The 21,265-nt window shown below is 41.9% G+C and overlaps 1 protein-coding gene across 4 annotated transcripts in view; it reads left to right on the top strand.

The window, feature by feature from the left end:
* Window positions 1-21,265, top strand: part of HNMT (histamine N-methyltransferase) — a 51,905-nt gene that overhangs the window by 14,524 nt on the left and 16,116 nt on the right. For 2 of the 4 annotated variants that reach the window (XM_073305367.1, XM_073305371.1), the window contains exons 1-5: window positions 8,361-8,448; window positions 9,326-9,380; window positions 13,292-13,418; window positions 14,532-14,678; window positions 18,711-18,763. In XM_073305367.1, the coding sequence (XP_073161468.1) occupies window positions 14,542-14,678; window positions 18,711-18,763 (190 nt within the window). In that variant the 5' untranslated portion in view covers window positions 8,361-8,448; window positions 9,326-9,380; window positions 13,292-13,418; window positions 14,532-14,541. Of the gene's footprint in view, window positions 1-8,360; window positions 8,449-9,325; window positions 9,381-13,291; window positions 13,419-14,531; window positions 14,679-18,710; window positions 18,764-21,265 lie in introns of those variants that run through there. The other 2 variants (XM_073305368.1, XM_073305369.1) reach the window with 2 other exon arrangements.

The following is a 21,265-nucleotide window of genomic DNA, read 5'->3' on the forward strand; positions in this document are numbered from 1 at the left end:
AAACATTAAACAAGGTCTAGTTTTTCCTTTTATCAGACTGAATGAATAAGATTAAATCAGATTCAAAGGGGAGTCAAATAAACTGATCTAACTGTGGGCATGGATGTCTGGTCCCATCTATGAATGCTTTTGAGTTTGGCAACAGTTTAGAAATATCTCCATTTGGCCTTTGTTCTAAAGCCCTCCCCACAAACACCATCTCTTGGAAGATCTTTATCCTTTTGTAATGTCTGATCAGGGCTTTTTTGTGTTCTTGGCCTCATTAATGTGCTCAAAACATTGCACAAGACATCTTCTTCCTACTCCCATAGCTCAATCTTTTCTCTGAAGTGATTACAGACTTCAGTTCCTGCACTGATGGGATGTTTCTCGAACTAAGACAAAGTGTCACTTCAGCTTGATGCATACATCCAGTGGGCTAGTCCAAGACTCTGAGCAATTCCACGATAAATTCAATATTCACCTCTTTCTGCTTATAATTGCTCTCCTTTTCACCTGTAACTAATAGTTGATCCCAAATGTCCTGTCTCTACTCTGGCTTTTCGTTAACCATGCTCAGTACTTGGATAGCACTTTTCCTCTCTGAAGCACTTTACAATGTTAACTAATTAGTCAATCCTCAGAACACTCCTAAAAAGCTGGTAAATAAGTTTGTGCTATTATCTCCATTTTACAAATGGGAGTAGGAAGGCATAGAGGTTATTGACAGACCCAGGTGTACAGAAAGATTCATCATTAGAGCTGTGAGTATAATCAGCAGCTCTATGCTCCAGTCACTACAACACTGTCTCAGAGTATGTGTTACTGAATAGGCACTGTCCCTTACTTTAGGCTCAATGCAGCACTAACATTGTGGAAACAATGAGGTTAAATAATATGTGCTTCACCCTCTTCCAGGTTGGATCCTCAGCTCGTGCAGCTCAGTATTAATCCACCGATTTAACTGGGACTCGGTCGATTTATAGCAGAATGTAATGTACATCTTTTAGTGCAGAATGAAGGTGCATGCAGCTGAAGCAGAGGTGTGAATGGTGTAATCAGAGGTTCTTGGGCATCTGCTGGAAAAACTGTACAGAATGACATGAAACTTGGCCCATCCCAATAAAGGGTAACCCCCTCCATTCCCAACACCCTTTGAGAACATGGGGCCATTGGCTTCATTTTCTGTAGCTATGCATCCCCCCCATCCCCAGGAAAGAAATTACATGTATGGAAGGGAATTTCTACAGCTAAAAACCTTCAGTTTGTATGATCTGCTGCTAGATTTGCAGCAAAAGTCAGTGTGGCACAGACAGGAGCAAGCTGCTGATGTGGGCTGCTTTCCAGTTGTGCCCTACCCAGCAACCCAATTCCATGGAGCCCTTCCTACCCCGTTCTTACACAGTGGATTTCCAGGGAGGGAGCGTCCTTTCCCCTTCCACTTGTTTGAGGGCATTTCTGCCCCACCTTGCTCCTCACTGCATAGTGCAGAGCAAAGGAGAATGTGGCTGTTGATTATTTTCAGTATCTACTGTAGCTATTACACTACGTATCATCCAAGTTATAGTGAATAATAAAACTCTGTAAATACTGTTCAAAAGTTCATACATGTGCAACTCCCATAGTCTAGTTTACAAATGTTTTAATGCAGCCTTCCTCAGTGTGAGGTCTAAGCACTGGGAGTTAAGTGACACGGTGGGTTATGGTGAAAGCAAGGCAAATTTTGGTATAAACCTCAACCTGTCCAAAACAGTTTTATTCAAATGTATTAAACAGAATGTCAACACAGGGCCTGCTCCAGCAAAGGATTTAGGAATGTGCTTAACTTGTAGTTTAGCAGATTACAGACAAGATTAAAGTTAAGTATGTGCTTAAGTGTTTTGGTGGTTCAGCGCAATAGGGGCTTCAGTCTGACAAAAGGGAAGTTACTATCTTTTTAGAGGTTTGCATGGTAATGCTGTGTGGTGACATTGCATCACAATTCCAAAAAGGAAATGCCACCGCATCTCACTGTATGAGAAGAGTTGAGAAAGCAGCTGTGCAACAGCCCATCCTGAGAGAGAGAAGTACGGAAAGGAGGGCTGGCTGCTGTACTGTGGCCGGCCCTGAAAATCCCTGAACTCCTGCTGTAGCCTCCCTCTGGAATGCATGTCAGGGGAGGAGGTCAGGTTACCGGCAGCTGACTTTGGGCCTGATGCTGCTCTCAGGGTAGCTACATGAACACTTCCAGTCTAATATGTATGCAAATCTGAGTAACTGCAGCTTTTAGAGCCCTTAGAAGAGTCCAGCTGTACACAAAAAGCCGGTCTAACCCTTAACTATAGCAGACCTGGCAGTCTGCTGTAATACATATTTGTGTGACTAGGGGAGTAGGAGCAGACGTGCAGTGGTGTTGTGAAGACTAATTAGTTAAATTTGTTAAGAGTTAGAAAAATTATAGAGCTTCGCAAGGGCTAAGTATTGACAGTAAGTTGTGTAAAATCACAGAGTTTTCTCAGAGAGAGGACTTCAGCCCTAAGTTTCCTATGGTTTTGGAATTGTAGGGGGTGGTGCACACAAGGGGACCAATTCTGGTCCTGACACCTGTCCCATACGCTACTACAGCCGTGTAGGGAGGCTGTACAGGAGCTGCAGGGGGCGAGGAGAGACCTCTCCTGGCACAGGAGCCGGTCAGAGGCATGCCTGTAGTGGTGAAAGTGATGAGTGTTCTGGGCTGCTGCACAAGCTATAGGCCGCCCACTGAAGCCTGGGGGCCATTTTGACCTCTGCAGCAGCCCTGTTAGGTAGCACAGCACAGAAGCTAGCCTCAAATTCCCATTGAAATGAATGAGAATTTCGCTTAAACAAGGACTACAGAATCTGGCTCATGGGTAATTAAAGAAAGAAATTAACACAAACATCTTTTGCTTTTATGAGACACACAAAACACCAAATATGTATTTTTATTTTCACTTGCTAAGCTTCTGCTCTTACACTAAATGGCATCTGTTACTTGGAATGCAATTGTAGTCTGTTGTGACTTTTTAGTGGGGGTAGGGGGGAGGGCAGAGGGTTGAAGGACTAGATGCATTGATATAATTTGGCGGGCTTGTGTCGCTCTGGTGATGCCAGCTAATCCGGGTTTCTGGAGCGGCTCAAAACAGCAGGTTGTATGGGTAATGCTGGCCCAAACCTTTTTTTTACTTAAATACATGGCACTTTGGGTATGTCTACACAGCATTTTAGAGCCTCAGGTCAACACACTCAGGCTAGCAGGGCTTGTGGTAGCGCTCTAAAACAGCTGTATAGACAGTGCTTTGAAGTTGAAGTTTGGCTGGAGCTTGGGCTCTGAAGCCCACCTCTCTTCCCCAGGCATCAGACCCAGAGTTCCAGCTCAAGCTACAACTTCAAAGTGCTGTCTGTACAGCTGTTTTTAGAGCACTCGCACTAGCCCCAGTCTGTCGACCTGGGCTAGAAAGCTCGCCCCAAAATGCTGTGTAGACATATCCTTTGTGTTTGCAGTTACACTGGTGCAAGGCTGCTGGCTTCCGGTGGTGTTACACCAGCGTAACTGTTAGGATATAGCTATTCAGGCCTGTCTGTAAAGGCCTATACTCTAAGTGTATTCTTATCATTTAGCTTTTTATAGAGGTATAAAAGAAAGAATCAAAATCACAGTCTGCCACTGTAAGGGCCTTCTCTTATTGTGACAGTCTGAGGCCCTGTGCTTAGGCTAAGATCTTTGGCTAAGCAGCAGAGGCAGCCATAAGCTGGGAAGCGACCGGTCACATCCTCACATTCCAAACTAGTCACATTGAACTAAGGTGCTATTGGGCTGTTAGGCATTATTAGGACAGGATTGTATTCCTGTCACCTCCAGAGAAAGGGAAGTGCCTAGAAAATGTAAAAGGAAACTTAGTTTGATAGCATCCTGTCTGGCAAAAACTCACTTATCAATAGCTGACATGTGAAATCCTCATTTCTGTGTTGTTCTATCACTGTAGTCCCCATTTTCCTACTGTTTGCCTGTATAATCTCTGTCTGGTTCTGTGATTGTTCCTGTCTGCTGTATAATTAATTTTGCTGGGTGTAAACTAATTAAAGTGGTGGGATATAATTGGTTAAATAATCATGTTACAATATGTTAGGATTGGTTAGTTAAATTTCAGTAAAATAATTGGTTACGGTATAGCTAAGCAGATCTCAAGTTTTACTATATAGTCTGTAGTCAATCAGGAAGTGTGTGGGGGGGAAATGGGAACAGGGAACGGGATTGGGGGAATTGGAATCATGTTTTGCTAAGGGTGGGAATGGGAACAGGGACACAGGTAAGGCTCTGTGGTGTCAAAGCTGGGAAGGGGGACACTAAGGAAGGAAACTGAAATCATGCTTGCTGGAAGTTCACCCCAATAAACATTGAATTGTTTGCACCTTCGGACTTTGGGTATTGTTGCTCTCTGTTCATGCAAGGACCAGGGAAGTAAGCGGGTGAAGGAATAAGCCCCCTAACAGTAACTGTAGGCAGAATTTGGCTCTGTATCTTAGAAAGCATTGCTGTCCTTAACTATCATATGTGAGAGTCATAATGAGCTGTGGGAAAAGTTTGATTATGAAGCCTGAAACCATAGGAAACTTGCCTGGTGTAATGTTTTTTACAAGGTTAGTAATAATCCATGGGTCAAATCCTTGCCCTATTCAAATAAGTGGCAAAACTTCTATTGACTGCAGGAGGGCCAAGATTTCCTCTGAGGTGCTTGCTGAAAAGTTTGGGAACCTGAGCAGATTTACAGCTTCAAGTTAAAACTATATAAATATTTAAAATCAGTGAATTTGGCATTTAAAGTTGAGTTTTGATTAAATCCTGGACTCACTGCAAAATTAAGGGGTGTGAGAAATGACAAGTGAAGCCAAAGAAATTTTCTTGCACACTACTTATGAATCAAAGCTACAGTGTTGCATACTTTTCTACTACAGGGTTAAAACTGCCAACCCAAATGTTACACATAATATTTTTTTTTATTTGCTAAGACAGAAGGTTCACTTTGTGTTGGGAGCATGGATACAAGGGCCAAATATAATGCATGTTGAATTCAAAAAACTAATATTAAGACTCAACAGTTGAAAGTTCAAAAAATATTATTGGGACCATCCTCTGTTGCTTTCATTTTCTTGTCTGACTAGAGGATTTACAATAACATCTATAAATTATTGTAGTTTGACAGGCTCATTGTGAAATACGTAATAGTTTTAAAAAATTAAACAAAGCTACTTTGCAAAGAATGATGTGTAAGTACATAGGAAAAATATACCAGTTTTCTTCCCAGCAATCACAGCTATCATTTCTCCACTATTACTAATTTTAGCTGTGCAAACTTTGTTTCTGTAACAGAGGGTATTTTGTGTGGGTTTTTGTGTGCAATTGCTTGTGCATTATAAATGTCAGTATTCAGATGGAGATAGAAATTTACCTCTGGAATGACATTTTTGGATTTAGAAAGTATGATAGAATGAAGCAAATAATTAAATTTTAAGATCTTAAAATGTGGGATTTATAATTTTCTTCATGCCTGTAATTTTTTTCCCTTTCCCTTGATGTTAATGTTGGAGGATCATTTAGTCTTTTCCCTCATGTTAGTTGTCTCAGCACCAATCCTGATTACTGCCTAACATACTTCCCTTGCCCAAAAGGGAGGATATGCTGTGATGTCAAAGATCTTCATTGGTCGTCAAAGTTTTGCTAAATCTAGCAGGTGCCCCCTGAACATGCACAGAAGTGATTATTCAATTGCTTTTAAAAATCTAAGAATTATATGTACCATCCCCCAAATCAAGCAAATGTATTAATTCTCATTGAGGACTATGTCCAGGCCAAGTTTCAAACTTCAGCCATTTTTAATTGTTTTAAAAGCCTGCTTACTATGATGATGATTGTACATTTTGTAATGGAAAGAGTTTTTTCAGACTTTAAATGTGGCTGAAAGGTTTTTAATTAATCTTCTTAAAATAATTAACCTTGCAGTAGAGAAAACATGGAAAATTTAAGCTGAAAAGGCAAATGTTTTGTACTTATGAACACTTGAACACAAGAGTGATAGTTGACACAGGGTGCATTTTTTACAGCATTGTCTACTCTAAATCACTTAGAAGTCTAATGTCAATTAAACTTGTGACTAAGGCACTTTGAAAATGTTACTCACTGTTTATAACCTTAAACCAGCACACAGTATAATACTGGAAAGAAATGCTAGAATGTAACCATTACTACAATAGGTTTTATATAAGCAAAAGGTAAACAATGTTGCATGGGACCATGAGCATACACCACAAATATCACAGCAAACTGCTTTTAAATTTCCCTGGGGCAACATTTCTTATATTATTATTGGCAGGTTTCTTCTGTCTTTTATCTGCCCTTTTATGAGCACACTGGCTGCAGCTAAGCTCCCCTGCTGTGGTAGTGGTTTCTGTGTGCAATGCCATGTCTGTCTTGGGAGGCAACATGCATAAGCTAGGTTGAGGGATTGCAGGGAATGGATTGGACAGTGTGTGTACAGATTTGGAATTGCTATGTGGTCCTGAACTGGTGACCGTGCTGTGTCCCTGGTGAGTTCATTCAACTGTTTAAAACCACACCCATCTACATCTGGGGACTTTGGAAAATTATAAGTGGTAACTATTTTCATTTAAAGGGAAGATGATGCTGGATTGGGTTTGGATCTTCATTTCAAAACCCCTATTTCCCCTGCCCTTCACCTCACCCCCACCCCCAAAGTGTGGCTGTTCAAATCTGAGGTTAGACGGGGGGGGGGAGGGAAGAGGGGGAGCAGTGCTAAGTCAGGTCCTGGCTTAAGTCCCTATTTCAGCATCACCACCTTCTACTGAAGTTCTGGACTGTTAAGATTTGGGGGGTTGATTTGGGTCACTTCCAAATAAAACTGTACAAAAATAAAACTAAAAAGGGAGGCAAACAATGAGCCCTGAGTAAAGATGTTGAGCCTTTGCAGTTGTGATGATTTGAGAGTTCTGTCTGTACCATTTCTGAATTGTGGATGATTTTATGAAAGTACATGGAAAGCCTCGGTGGATCCCCCATGAATTAGCAGTGTTGTGTCATGTCTCTGCCAGGCCAGAAAGAGATGATGGGGAGTGATTCCCCAGCACTCAATGATTGTCTAGTCAAAGTAAAACATCGTGGGACAATGAGCTGGCTTTAGCTGAGAGAAGACAACTCCTCCTCTTGTCTTGTTGGGTTTGGGAGCAGTGAAAAGGCACCAAAAGGCAGAACAAAAGAAGCAGGTGACTCCCAGCATGAATCTTTAAAAGTATTTGCGGGGGAAAGGAGGAGGATGGGGATGGCGAGCCATTTTGCATCAGATTAAGATGAAGGGGGCTGCTGCAGGGTCAGGGTAGGCAATGTCATGGTAGACCCTGCCTGCCTGAAAAAAAGAGAGATGATTCCCCAAGAGAGGGTGACATTGTGTTTAGGATGTTGTATTGTTTTCTATATGATCTGTGCTGTTTGTGCTTTATCTGTTATGAGCAAAGGTGCTAGAATATGTGCAAAGCCCACCTATTGGTATATGTTAAGTATTCATAACTACCGTGTTGTCCCTGAGAGAGTTCAGCTGTAAACCAGCAGCTTCACACCTTTTGGGGAGTGTTCTGGGAGAGGGGTGTTTTTATGTACTGCGGAGCCTGAAGAGTCAGTGTTGCCCCCAGGGTGGGTAGGTGGCTGCACAGCAAGTTCCAATGCTCAGAGAAGGGTCTGCACCCTGAGAGGGCCTAGGGACCCCGTTCAGGCCCCAGAGGCATCACACACCCAGGGGACCCAGAGCACAGAGGCTAGGATTCCCCTCACAGCAGTCCTGACAGGTGGCCAGGAAGGGGCACTTGCTAGGGTCTGTGACAACAGTGTATAAACAACTGGCAGTGATTCACATCCTTATGCAATTTTTGCAAGTACTTATTCAGGCAAATTTGTGTGGAAGTGAACAGGAAGTTGAGTATGACTGATTAAGGCTCTGAAGATGTAGTCCTAGGAGATGTCAGTACCTCTCATATAGTTTAGCTGCTTAATATTCTGGCATGCTCAGTATGTACAAGATTCTTACAGTGATAAAATACATTATTCCATTTAAAAAGTAGGTGCAGTCTCTTATTAAAACTAGCACTCTTACGTATATTTCTCTTTAAATGATAAGAATCAAATTCTACAGTTACACTAATAAAAATCTGAATTACTCCAGATTTACAGCAGTGAAACTGAGCAGAATTTGTCTCTCTGTTGTAAACCAGATTAAAGGTTGTGTTGCTTATTCCTGATCAGAAATACTGTAATGGCTTTATGCCAAAACCTGATTCTATGGGTGGGGATATAATCCGTCTGTAACAAACAAGCTGATTTGATTCAGAGTCCATTTCCTGCACATTGTAGCAACACTCAGAGAAACTGAAGTGAGCTGGCTCTCTTAAGGCACAGACTTTATACATGTAAGTACAAATGCTTTCAGGAGAAGCACAGGCTTCAAAGTATTTTTCACTAAAGTTCTCAAAGGGAAGGCTAATGTCTTCCATATTTTGGTAGCATTCAGCAATAAGAAATAATCCAGTTTACAATTACTTCAGGAGTGCTCACTTTGCTTTCTGATTTAATTTGAAGGGTTTAAAAGGTTTTGCTGTATGGTTCAGTGAGGGTCCAATTCACACCAGTGTAAATCAGGAGTAACATCAATTACACTATTGTAAGATCAGACTCAAGCCTACAATTTACAAAACCAAACGTGTCCAGGATAATATTTGATTATCAGTTAGGGCAACTTGTCCAAATGAGCATTACTATCATTAGTGGTCTGTTTGTAGAATTAATTTCCTCCTCCTCTTTCCCCACTTCTAAGCTAACTGATTGCAGGCCAAATTACAATCAATCAATCAATCGTCAATCAATAAAATGAACAAGATAAAATTCCTTAAGCTGCATCTAACATGAAATTAATTTATTCTGTTCTTATCACTGTGGTTGTACAAAATAAACATGCAAATTAAATCACAGCAACTAGTATGGTTATTATACAAATAAAAAACCTTGACTATCAAAAGACTAATAACTGTAGAATATTTTTAGAAGATTGAAGGTTGTAAAATGTTTTAATACCAAATGGTATAAGCCTGCGTTATTTCATCTACACTAAAGAATAAACTGTTGGACTGAGCAAAGGAATGTGTAAACATGGAATGTACCATTCTTTTTTATGGGTGGTATACAGTGTGTTTCATAACCCCTTTGGACATTCAACTATTACTTTGTTTTCTTACTAAGCTGTACAATTCTGGCAACATTTTAATTTGTCTATTTTGAAATATCCCCTAGTTCTCTGATTTTGTTGGAGGATTTCAATGCTGAGCATCTAAGAAAGAAAACAATTGTAAGTGAAACTGATCCATATGCGTGTCTTTACGTCTGGTTATGTGGCAGCCTGAACAGTTTTGTAGTTCCTAATGCATAACTGCATTTTATTCTGTGTTTATTCACTGCAAATTTCACTTGAGTGCACCAAATACTTACTGAATTGTTGGCCTGAGGGCTGGTAATTCAAATAATGGAGTCAATTTAGCTGCAATTTGTTAGTCTGTCTTTCTAATGCATACACAAGATTACGGCTCTTATCTAACAAAAACGGGCTCATTAAAACAATCCCCAGCAACAACGAACAGAAACTAGGTGCTTCACAGCTACCTGAGCCCGTGTAGTGTACTATGTGAGGTCCAGATTTTGGAGCCCCTATTTACTGGTGACCCCTTAATCACATGATCAGATCTTTTGTTTTCTGTGAGACTGCTTGCCTGAGTAAGTGCTTATCAGGGTGAGTAAGAGCTCTACTTAATATCCTTATTTAACATTTTTCTCTGAGTGCTTTTAGGGTACTTGAAAGATTTAAAGGCCATTTCAGTTGGATTGAGTCATTTTTCTTGTCTCTAGGTAACTTTCACGGGCAGGGCCAAATTCTGATTGCTTTGACCCTGAGTATAACTCAGTTACTTTCAATAGTTGCTGCGGAATTATCCAGGTGTAACTGAGGTCAGACTCTAGCCCACAATACCGTATCCACCTAGGTACATTGAAATTTATAGGTGTTGGTAGAGTTGGCCCAGCTCTTACGCCACTCACAGAATTGTTACCTGAAATGTAGTTACCCTCCCTTTCCTACACAAGGTGCAAGGCTATCGTTTCCAAAAATAAGTGTAAAATGCAGTGATGAATCTGATATAGGCGAATGAATGTGGCCATAGGGCAGTAGGAAGGAGAAGTTTCCACACCAGTTAGGAGGATGGTTTGTCAAGAGTGGATCAGTGAGGTAAGCTATCTTGAGGAGCACAGGACTTGAAAGTGGTTGGGTTCTGGTAGCCAGATCATGAAGAGCTGGGACAGTTGTCTGAGTTTTTGTTTTTTAAATTAGCTACCAGTCAAGTGGAAGTGGAGCAGGAACTGTTTGGGAACCACTGTTTCAGCATGAATAAACAGTGCCCAGAGACGCCCATACCACAGAAGTGAACACTGAGTATGTGACCTTGAGGATACCTAATTACCTCTAGTGGAGGAATGGACTAAGAGCTGTCACCCAGGATATTAGGCTTGAGGATTAATAATTTTTCTTTTGGACTTCCCCTGAAGGTTAAAACTACCCCAGAGATTACATTATGATGGTTAATTGAAACTGTTTAAGCTAATGAGCCTAAGGTATTTGGGATCCAGTGAATCATCCTTTCATTTGAGCTGTGTGCCTGAATGATTATTGGGTGGGACCCACCAACTGCTAAAGCCAAATGGGCCTTGCAGTTTAAGGACCTTAAATGCCTGTCATGCAGTTGATCTATACCTTGTGTGCTACCAGTCACTGTTTCTGAAAAGGATACCTTTCCCACAGCACTCCAGGAATCCCACTGGTGCTACCCAATCAGATGGCTTTTTACACCTGCTTGACACTGGTGTATATGGCTATCCAAGCTGTAAGGCATGGAAAATCAGGACCTTTGTCTGTTTTCTCCATGACTTGCTAGGGATTGTCAGTGAGTGCTGTTTATGGTGATGGTCTTCATAGTGTAGGGTACTGTCCACTGGGGACTGAAGTGAGACCACCAAGCCCATTTCACCCCAGCCACTCAACAGCAATAATGATAGGTTTCAGAGTAGCAGCCATGTTAGTCTGTATCCGCAAAAAGAAAAGGAGGACTTGTGGCATCTTAGAGACTAACACATTTATTTGAGCACTCACAAAAGCTTATGCTCAAATAAATGTGTTAGTCTCTAAGGTGCCACAAGTCCTCCTTTTCTTTCAACAGCAATAATATATCTAAAAGTATATTGAAATTGTGGGACAGCCCACAGTCTGATGGAGCTGGCAGATTTTGGGCTACCCAATGAACTTAATATTTTTTTAAAAGAAACCCCACTGTCTGTGGCAGTTACTGGTTTACCCATGGAACAACAATTTAGCATTCCAAGAAAAATCTGGATACATGTAAAAATTGTCTCCTACTCCTGTTGATGAACTAGAAATGTGCACAGAATGAGGCCTGAGAGGGCGACATGGCAAACTCTAAGAGAAAGCCCCAAAGAGAGCAATAAGGAGAGAGTTTGCCCCATTCTAGTGGGGTACTGGGGCTCTGAAGGCATCATAAAGGGCCAGGGACAATTCCCTAGTGCAGGCACAGTACAGTGCCACTGTAAGCACCTATCCCATGAATCCCAGCTGGGCATGGTTGCGGGGTTTGTTGATATGCTCCCCCATTCTTGGACCCTATGGAAACTACTCTAAAGTTCTCCACAGGGTGCCATATCAACAGGCTGGAAGGAGGGGGTGGAGCTATCTTCTCTTAGACGGGCTCTGCTGGATACCCACAGAGCACAGTGGCACAAGTTGCTATAGACCGGTGATTCTCAAACTTTTGTACTGGTGACCCCTTTCACATAGCAAGTCTCTGGGGTTTGGGGTGGAGGCTGACAGCTCATGACCCCCCCCCACATAATAACCTCACAAATGCCTGAGCGGTCTCGACCCCCCGTTTGAGAACCCCTGCTATAGACCAGGTAAGCACCAACAGCACAGCTTTCCCCTCTGTGCTGTGGGGTCTCCCTGAGGAAGTTCCAGGGTTGCTCCTGGCCACACAGATCCTGGAGGAAAGTATAGTGTTGCTCTTCTTTGTTATGTGCTGTGGCAACTTTGAGAACAAAATGGCTGCTGAACTGCTCATTGAGAGAGTTTTGGGAAATGTAATGGTGCAGCACCCTGAAAGGAAGAGGCATCCCAGTTCCATAGCACATGCTCTAGCTGAAACTCTTTTACTTTACCCAACAAAGATTCGCCTAAGAATACAAATTCAGCTAACGGCCTGCAGACAGGGGGCCCAACACACAGAGAAACCCAGCTAAAACTTTGCATTTTATCCGCAAAAAGAAAAGGAGTACTTGTGGCACCTTAGAGACTAACAAATTTATTTGAGCATAAGCTTTCGTGAGCAGATCACTTCATCGGATGCATTCAGTGGAAAATACAGTGGGGAGATTTATGTACACAGACAACATGAATGTAACCATTCACACTGTAACGAGAGTGATCAGGTAAGGTGAGCTATTACCAGCAGGAGAGTGGGGGGGAAATACCTTTTGTAGTGAAAATCAAGGTGGGCCATTTCCAGCAGTTGACAAGAATGTCTGAGGAATAGCGGGGTGGGGGAATAAACATGGGGAAATAGTTTTACTTTGTGTAATGACCCATCCACTCCCAGTCTCTATTCAAGCCTAAGTTAATTGTATCCAGTTTGCAAATTAATTTCAATTCAGCAGTCTCTCGTTGGAGTCTGTTTTTGAAGTTTTTTTGTTGAAGAATTGCCACTTTTAGGTCTGTAATTGAGTGACCAAGGAGATTGAAGTGTTCTCCGACTGGTTTTTGAACGTTATAATTCTTGACATCTGATTTGTGTCCATTTATTCTTTTAAGTAGAGACTGTCTGGTTTGGCCAATGTACATGGCAGAGGGGCATTGCTGGCCCTCGATGGCATATATCACATTGGTAAATGTGCAGGTGAACGAGCCTCTGATAGTGTGGTTGATGTGATTAGGCCCTATGATGGTGTCTCCTGAATAGATATGTGGACACAGTTGACAACGGGCTTTGTTGCAAGGATAGGTTCCAGGTTAGTGGTTCTGTTGTGGGGTGTGTGGTTGCTGGTAAGTATTTGCTTCATGCTGGGGGGCTGTCTGTAAGCAAGGACTGGCCTGTCTCCCAAGATCTGTGAGAGTGATGGGCATTTTATGTTTTTCCCCTTTTTGCTCAGTGGAGATAACAGACCAGAGTTGGAGCCAGTGGGCTGCTATAGTGGTTGCACGGCAACCAAGTCCAGGAAATACGGCACTGTAGCTCTATTCAGCTGGCTGCTCTCATTCCAGAATTCGTTGGCTAAGGTAGGTAACTGCTTTGACTCTGTTTAACCATTCCCTTTGGGGGGAATTCAGCTCAGGGGATTGGAGAGGGGTTTAAACAACATTTAGGCAAATGACTCCACACAGGGATAATGGAGCAAAGAACTACTGGCCAGCTGGGAAAAATGGGTCAAGCATCTATTCGGGTCTATTTGCTCACAGGCACAACCTATTCATACAGTGTATTTTGCCACAATATTCCCCACCATACACAGTAGCAGAAGAAGAGAGAGAAAGCAGTGTTTGTTGGTTAGAGCACAGGACTAAGGTTCAGCATTCTGGATTCAATTCCTAGCTTCTTCACCGACTCTCTGTGTGACTTTGCCATGCCACTTACTCCACTTTCTATGTGCCTCCATTTGTCCATCTGTAAAATGGGGTTAAACTCTACTAGTAGCTCACATGACTTTTGTGAGATTTAACTAACTAATGCTGGTGAAGCATTTTAATCTTCTCAGATGAAAGGTGCTACATAAATCAAATATTGTTTATTAGATTGTTATAGTTTTCAACAACCTATCTACAAAAATACCGCTACTAAGAGTCCTCTATAAAAATACCAAATGGCTGAAAGCAAGAAATAGCAATTCCTAGCTTCTGTGGGAATTTATACCTAGCTTCCTTCCAATCCCCACATTCAAGTGCCTCTATTTAGATACCTTCCCTCCCCTGCAAATAACCTGTGTAGATTTTAATTGAATCCTACCTGACTACTGTGATAAAATGGTGACATTTTGTCAGTGGAGATTATATATGATTGATTTGTAACTGTGACTCAAACCTGAACTAGGGCTTTTATTGTAGAATAGTGTCATGAACTTTATAAGAGAAGCTCCTTTCACAGCTCTGTTTCTAATCTAAAGCAACAGGCCAAGGTCTCAGAACAAAGTCCAGCAATAATGTAGCTATGCCAATTATACATGCACATTGTCAGTGTTCAGACCAGATATAGCACTGGCATGGCATTCTGAAGCAGTCTGAGACATTGGGGAACTTGTAACTGTAGTCTGTGTGTGTTTGATTCATTACTAGGGCTGAAGAAAGAGTTAAAACGGGGAGGAAAAAACCTACCCCATTCTTTTGTGTATTCCATAGGAAACCAAACATGGCATCTTCTATGAGGAGCTTGATCTCAGACCACAACCAATATGTCGAATCTTTTCATCTGTTCCTTGAGAATTCGACAGAGCACCAATGCATGCTGGAATTCATTGAGAAGAAGCTGCCGGGCATAATATCAAGGTAATGGAGTCAGATGTTTTATCAAAAGGACAAACCCCTGGTACAATTCTGCACGAGTGATGAATGTATGCTTCCGACTACAGGAGCCTGGGCTTGCAAGGGCTGCCTGAGAGTTATAGATTGCCCTCCCCCCCCCCCCCATGCTGCTGTGTAGATCTTTGATAGTGCTTTAGTTAGAGATTTTATTTAGACACTCCACTGAAAGGCCTCATTTTGTGATGAGGTCTGACTAGCAGGAAATAGCTAGATTTAATTGTTTCCTTGTATGCAAATATAAATTAGATTTAATAAACACTAATGTATGAAAAATATATTAACAAACTGCATAGGATTTTAATCATTTTATTTAAGGCTTTTATGTTTTTTTTAAAAAAAACAGATAGCATTTAAACTGAAATTAAAAATTCTTTCTGGCTTTCACACAATCCATTTACTAATCAAATAAGCTTACGGACTACCTTCCCTTGAAGACCTGGAGTGAAATCCTGGATCCACAGAAATCAATGGGGCAGGATTTCACCCCTGGTTTCTGTTCCCAACCCAGCCAATGCCTTGTAATGGGATCTCGAGCAAGTTATTTAACCTCTCTCAATGCTTCATTTTCCCCATCTGTAAAATATAAATACTTTTGCAAAGTACTTAAAAAAGCTAAAAGTACTTTTATATTATACATGCAATATACAGCCAGTTAAAATTTTCCCAACAGAATAGTTTTCAGTTCTGTTGAATCAGCATTTTCCAGTGGAAATGTTTCATAAGAACGTGTTGATTCCATCAACTTTCCTGCCAGCCTGTCCCGCTCCCTGGGATCTCTGGCTCCTCAGCTCCATGGCTGCCTGCCTGTCACAGGGGGGCTACCTACGCTTGCCAGCAGGCTGGCTTCCCAGCTGCTCAAGCAGGCCAAGGAGCTGGACAGCCCAGCCACCCACACAGCAGGCAGCTGGCAAGTCCAGGGAGTGCGAACATTTTATTCTTTCTGAAACAATTCTTTTGGAATTTCAGTCCCAGGAACAATTTAGTTTTCATCCTGATTTAGGAAATCTCATTTTCAAAAACTCAAAAATTATCACAGGATGGAAGTTCCATTTCCCCGGCCGGGCTCTGATTCTCAAAATCCATTCTCCCAGAGACAGAGGGAATTGCAGGGCTCGTGCTTCAGAATTTTTTTTTAGTTGTGTGTAAGTCCTCTGGCCTGTAGCCTGAGAGAGAAGGGAGTGCTGTCGTGATGGTTCTCAGGGTACCCTGAGCTGTGACTCACCTCCTTACCCCCTGCCTCCTGTGGTAGGGAACCTGGCCTGTGCGGAGATCAGCAACAGCTTCCCAACACTGCCAGCCTTCTAGCCACTCAAGTGCTCTCCTCTGGGGTATGCCTGTAATATCCAGCCCCATCACTGGCTACACACAGAAATACCTGGTCTGCTGTCCCTGTGAACCATGTACACACCAGGCTGTAAGATTCAGCTCTGGTCCAGCACTTGTAACACCACAGCAGTTTGGTATATTTGAAGTGTAAACAAGAATAAGTTTATTATCAAAGATTCAAGTGACAATGAGTAAAGTATTAGAAACAAAAGGGTACATGTAAAACAATCATATCATGCTTTCTAGAGACTAACAGATTAAACTCCTGTTAAAGACATTCTCTCACCCAGGGACTTTTGCAGCTTTACAACTAAGGTTAGTTGAGATCCCGTTTTCATGAATGAATACACTGCCTGTTTACTTCAAGAACGAGGGAGTGTCTTCTTTGCCTCCTATTTATACTGCCAAGTTCAATGTCTGCCCTCCTGTGGCTTGTTTTTCTTGTGTGCTGCTTCCCTATTTACTTCACATCTCTTCATTGGCTTTGTATCTAAGTGGGCATCCATTGGGTTTCTTAACATGCTTAATTTAGATACTGACAGAGAGAGAGGTGAATAAACATCTCTTATCTGACAGCCTGTTTTTTCACCTCTTGTCAAGGTTCCTCCCCCACTCTGAACTCTAGGGTACAGATGTGGGGACCTGCATGAAAAACCTCCTAAGCTTATCTTTACCAGCTTAGGTCAAAACTTCCCCAAGGTACAAAATATTCCACCCGTTGTCCTTGGATTGGCCGCTACCACCACCAAACTAATACTGGTTACTGGGGAAGAGCTGTTTGGATGCGTCTTTCCCCCCAAAATACTTCCCAAAACCTTGCACCCCACTTCCTGGACAAGGTTTGGTAAAAAGCCTCACCAATTTGCCTAGGTGACTACAGACCCAGACCCTTGGATCTTAAGAACAATGAACAATCCTCCCAACACTTGCACCCCCCCCTTTCCTGGGAAATGTTGGATAAAAAGCCTCACCAATTTGCATAGGTGACCACAGACCCAAACCCTTGGATCTGAGAACAATGAAAAAGCATTCAGTTTTCTTACAAGAAGACTTTTAATAAAAATAGAAGTAAATAGAAATAAAGAAATCCCCCCTGTAAAATCAGGATGGTAGATATCTTACAGGGTAATTAGATTCAAAAACATAGAGAACCCCTCTAGGCAAAACCTTAAGTTACAAAAAAGATACACAGACAGAAATAGATTATGATTTCTTTAAATGGCTGAGAAAAGAATTGTGCTGAATAGAATAACTAACACATACCTAGCTAGATTACTTACTAAAAGTTCTAAGACTCCATTCCTGGTCTATCCCCGGTAAAGACCAGCATATAGACAGACACACAGACCCTTTGTTTCTCTCCCTCCTCCCAGCTTTTGAAAGTATCTTGTCTCCTCATTGGTCATTTTGGTCAGGTGCCAGCGAGGTTACCTTTAGCTTCTTAACCCTTTACAGGTGAGAGGAGCTTTCCCCTGGCCAGGAGGGATTTCAAAGGGGTTTACCCTTCCCTTTATATTTATGACACCTCTTCTGGTGACACATACCTTGATTTAGAATCGAAGAACATATTTTCAGTGTGTGTATATTTATATACACACATAACTCCTTACATAGTATCTACACGTATATTTGGCAATGATGATAACGACCATTGTGACTCAGCTTTCATTTAAGACCTCACTGACATTCTTCATTGAACCAGAATGTACCAGCCAGGATAAATATATTCCTATTATTCCCTCACCAGGTATCATTAAAGGGTTCTTAGGTCACACCTCCCCTCCTACAATGCAGTAGGAACAGCCACAACCCTCTAAAAAGAGGTAAAATCCTGATCCCACTGAAGTCAATGCGAGTTTTGCCATTGATTTTAACAGAGAAAGGATTTCGCCCCAGGCATTAATGACCTCCTTCTAGCTAAAGTAAAGGTGTGCTGCTTTATTAGTCTAGATCTCTCGGCTGCATTTACCACGGCAAATCATTCTCTGCTCTACCTTCTTTTCTCTTGGCATCTCTGACTCTGCTGTTTTCCTGTGCCTCAGTTTCTCCATCTGTAAAATAAGGATAATACTGACCTCCTTTGCAAAGGGTTTTGAAAGCTAGAGATAAAGAATGCCGTACAAGATCTAGGTATTAATGTTTTTATTCAATAGAGTTACTCTGGATTTACACAGATATAAATAAGATCTATGGTGTGTGCTACTAAATAAACATTAAAACAAAGTCTATGCTTTGAATAGCGTATAAACCAAAACCATGATCAGGTGCAATCAAGTACAATACAAACATATACATAAATAGATAGATATTCTAATTCTAATTCTAATATGGATAAATTATGTATACGTCTGAGGACACAATCCCCTCCAAGCACAGAGATGGGAGAAAACGTGTGGTGGCCCCAGTTTGCTTTCAGCCCTAAGACATGCAGAACTCCCATGGATTGCCTGAGTAATGACTGAATAAACACTGAGCATGAATCCTTAGCCTGGCTCTATGCCTGCCATGGACATTTATGGTTCTATGTTAATATAAAGCTACACATATCTGTGTACATAGTCCTATTGTGGGGGGTGAGTGTGTTTTCCTAAAGGTGTTAAATCTTTGCACGAATGAAAACAATCTATTAAATATCTAGCCTAAAATATGCAAATCTATTTTTGTTTTCAGCATTGGAAATGGAAAGTCTGCAATCAACATTCTAAGTGTAGGTGGTGGTTCAGGTAGAGTAAAACCTTGAGGCTTTGTGTATATTTATTCTTTTTCTTGGGGAACATTGGATGGCAAATCACAGATGAGACTCTACACCACAATGGGCCTGGGTGGATGCATCATTCCTTTAAAAATATGGGTTCAAATCCAAACTTGGCTCACTAGTAGAAACAAGCCTGGTGATATTGGCCACTGTCCACCAACCAAAAGCATCACACAGCTGTCATTCTGTACTCAGAATAAATCCATGGGAATAGCAGAGCAAACTAACAGGCTTATTAGAGTTACCTTCATAAAGTAATCTATAGAAACTGGCTGATTACTTGACTCAAAGACTCATCTACTCCATGTGACTACTTAGAGACCTGTTCCTGCTCACCCTTACTTACTTGAATAATAGTTTTTTTGGTTTGAGGGACTGGGAAATCCACTGCAGCCCAACTTGTAGCCTTCACACACCCAATACCTTCATTTTCACACAGCTGGAGCCCTGCAGAGATTCTGTGAGGCTGGGGAGTGAAGGGGGATTATGCTGCAGTTGAAGTATTCCCCTACCTCCCCAAATTCTGAGGGCCTGGGCGCACTACTCGGTATTGTATAAGGCAGAACTCCTGTTGATTGCCTGAGTAAGGAGTGAATACAAAGCAAGCAAGGATTTGGGATTTAGCCCCATGCCTGCCATACACATCTATGGATCTGGCAGGTACTGATTATTATCTTTAGATAAGAAGAGAAAGGGAAAGGAAATCAAAGGAAAGGGAAAGAAACTAATTCTGTAAATTCTCTTAATCTTCCATATTCCACCCAGGACACTGCACACAATGGGGGACACAGTGTTTGGTCCTAGTATGTGTTTCTGTCCCAGGTGTGTGTGTACAAGCAGGGTACAAAGAACCGCCTCCTGCCCCCTTGTGTACCTCTCATAAGAAATCGCTCCCTCTGTGGCACTGTTCTCTACTGTGCCTAGCTGGCTCAAGTTAGCCCACAGTGTTCACACCCCAAAACCAGTTCACATGGCTGTCCCATCTTCCTTCAGTTTTCATCTTGCCAAGCTCATAAAATCCCTTGAGCCTTCACATAAATCAGTCTCTCCTGTAACTCGTTCAGTTTTACTGTACTTCTGTGCACTGCCTATACAGATCTGGATCTTTAGGTTCCAACGATGGAGCAGGTCACGAATAAAGTTTAAAAAAACAACAACCCACAAACCTATTTCCTTCCTCGTACATGAAGGCCTCTGTGTATGAACCCTAAAATCTCTAGCTTTGGCTTTGTTCGTGCTGTCACATTACATTACACGTTCATATGAATAACCACTGACCATGCTCACTGCAAAGGTCTCTTATAGAAATTACTGATTCCCAAGAATCCCTATGCTTTAGACAGTTATAACACCATCAGACATGTATCTCTGAATCCCCATTTGCTGAAGGGATACTGCGCAGGGGACAGACACTTTGAGCTTGTCACATAAGGGTATTTTCCCCCTAACATTGCCCACTATTGTTGCCACCAGTTCTGGTCCACTAGTGGCAGTGATGCTAGGGTAGACAAGGTATTGGTAGCTGCCATCTTTTCAGCCACTGTTGTGTCTGGGTGCTGTTGAAAACCTAAAGGTATATATGTAGATAAATAAGGGAGTGGCCTCCCTACATGATATAATACCTTCCTAAATACTGCTTACATAAGTCCCCGCCCTTAATACCGATGTCCCTTAGTTCTAGTCTGCCCATTAAACTCTATTGGAGCAACAAGTTTAAAGTAATTTAAATGCTTTAGTCATGTCATCTCTGAAAACTAATCTCATTCTTTTTCAGTCTTTCCTTATAAGTAAGAATAGCCACGTGTAAATGCCGAGTCATTTGTTATAACTTTGACAATGAGACAGAGTGGAGAGATTTATTTCTAAACAAGGGGGATAATTTTCTGCCCAAGAAGGTGGTGTTTCTCACAGGATCATTTGAGTCAGTCAGTGGGGTGTTTAACTGTCTAATCAGAGAGACGCAGCTTAGCGTGACGGACACTGATTCAATAAAGTGGCACTTGCTCATTTTGCCGTAACTGAAAAGCGGGATTTTCATTGGTTCTGAGAGTGAACTAAAGTCATATGCTGCACTCAGGACAGCTCATTTGCTGAACTACAGTTATACTTTAAGAATAAGCTGTTTTCTGATTTGCTGAGGTTTCTCCTCACACCCTGAGTGTTTGTGAGTCAATAAGGAAGGTTCAGCTGTTTGTTATTTTAATGGGTTCACACCAGTTTCATGTAGAGGTAGGCTGTAGCCTTTAGCCTCAGGCCCATATTGAGGCCAGTATGAAGCTGTAACATCCTGTCAGAGCTCAGGAAAGATTATTCTTCCTGGGTCTCGTCCCTTCAGCATGCAAGGAGCATGATTGTTGCTGGTCCTTGGTGCAGAGAGTACAGGTGGATGGATAGCTCCATGCATTCATCCTGCTTCTCTCATCCCTAATGCACCCACACTAAGGCCAGGCACGATCTGGCCATCCAGTGT

This window comes from Lepidochelys kempii, chromosome 11 (assembly GCF_965140265.1).
Source record: "Lepidochelys kempii isolate rLepKem1 chromosome 11, rLepKem1.hap2, whole genome shotgun sequence".
Lineage (NCBI taxonomy): Eukaryota > Metazoa > Chordata > Testudines > Cheloniidae > Lepidochelys > Lepidochelys kempii.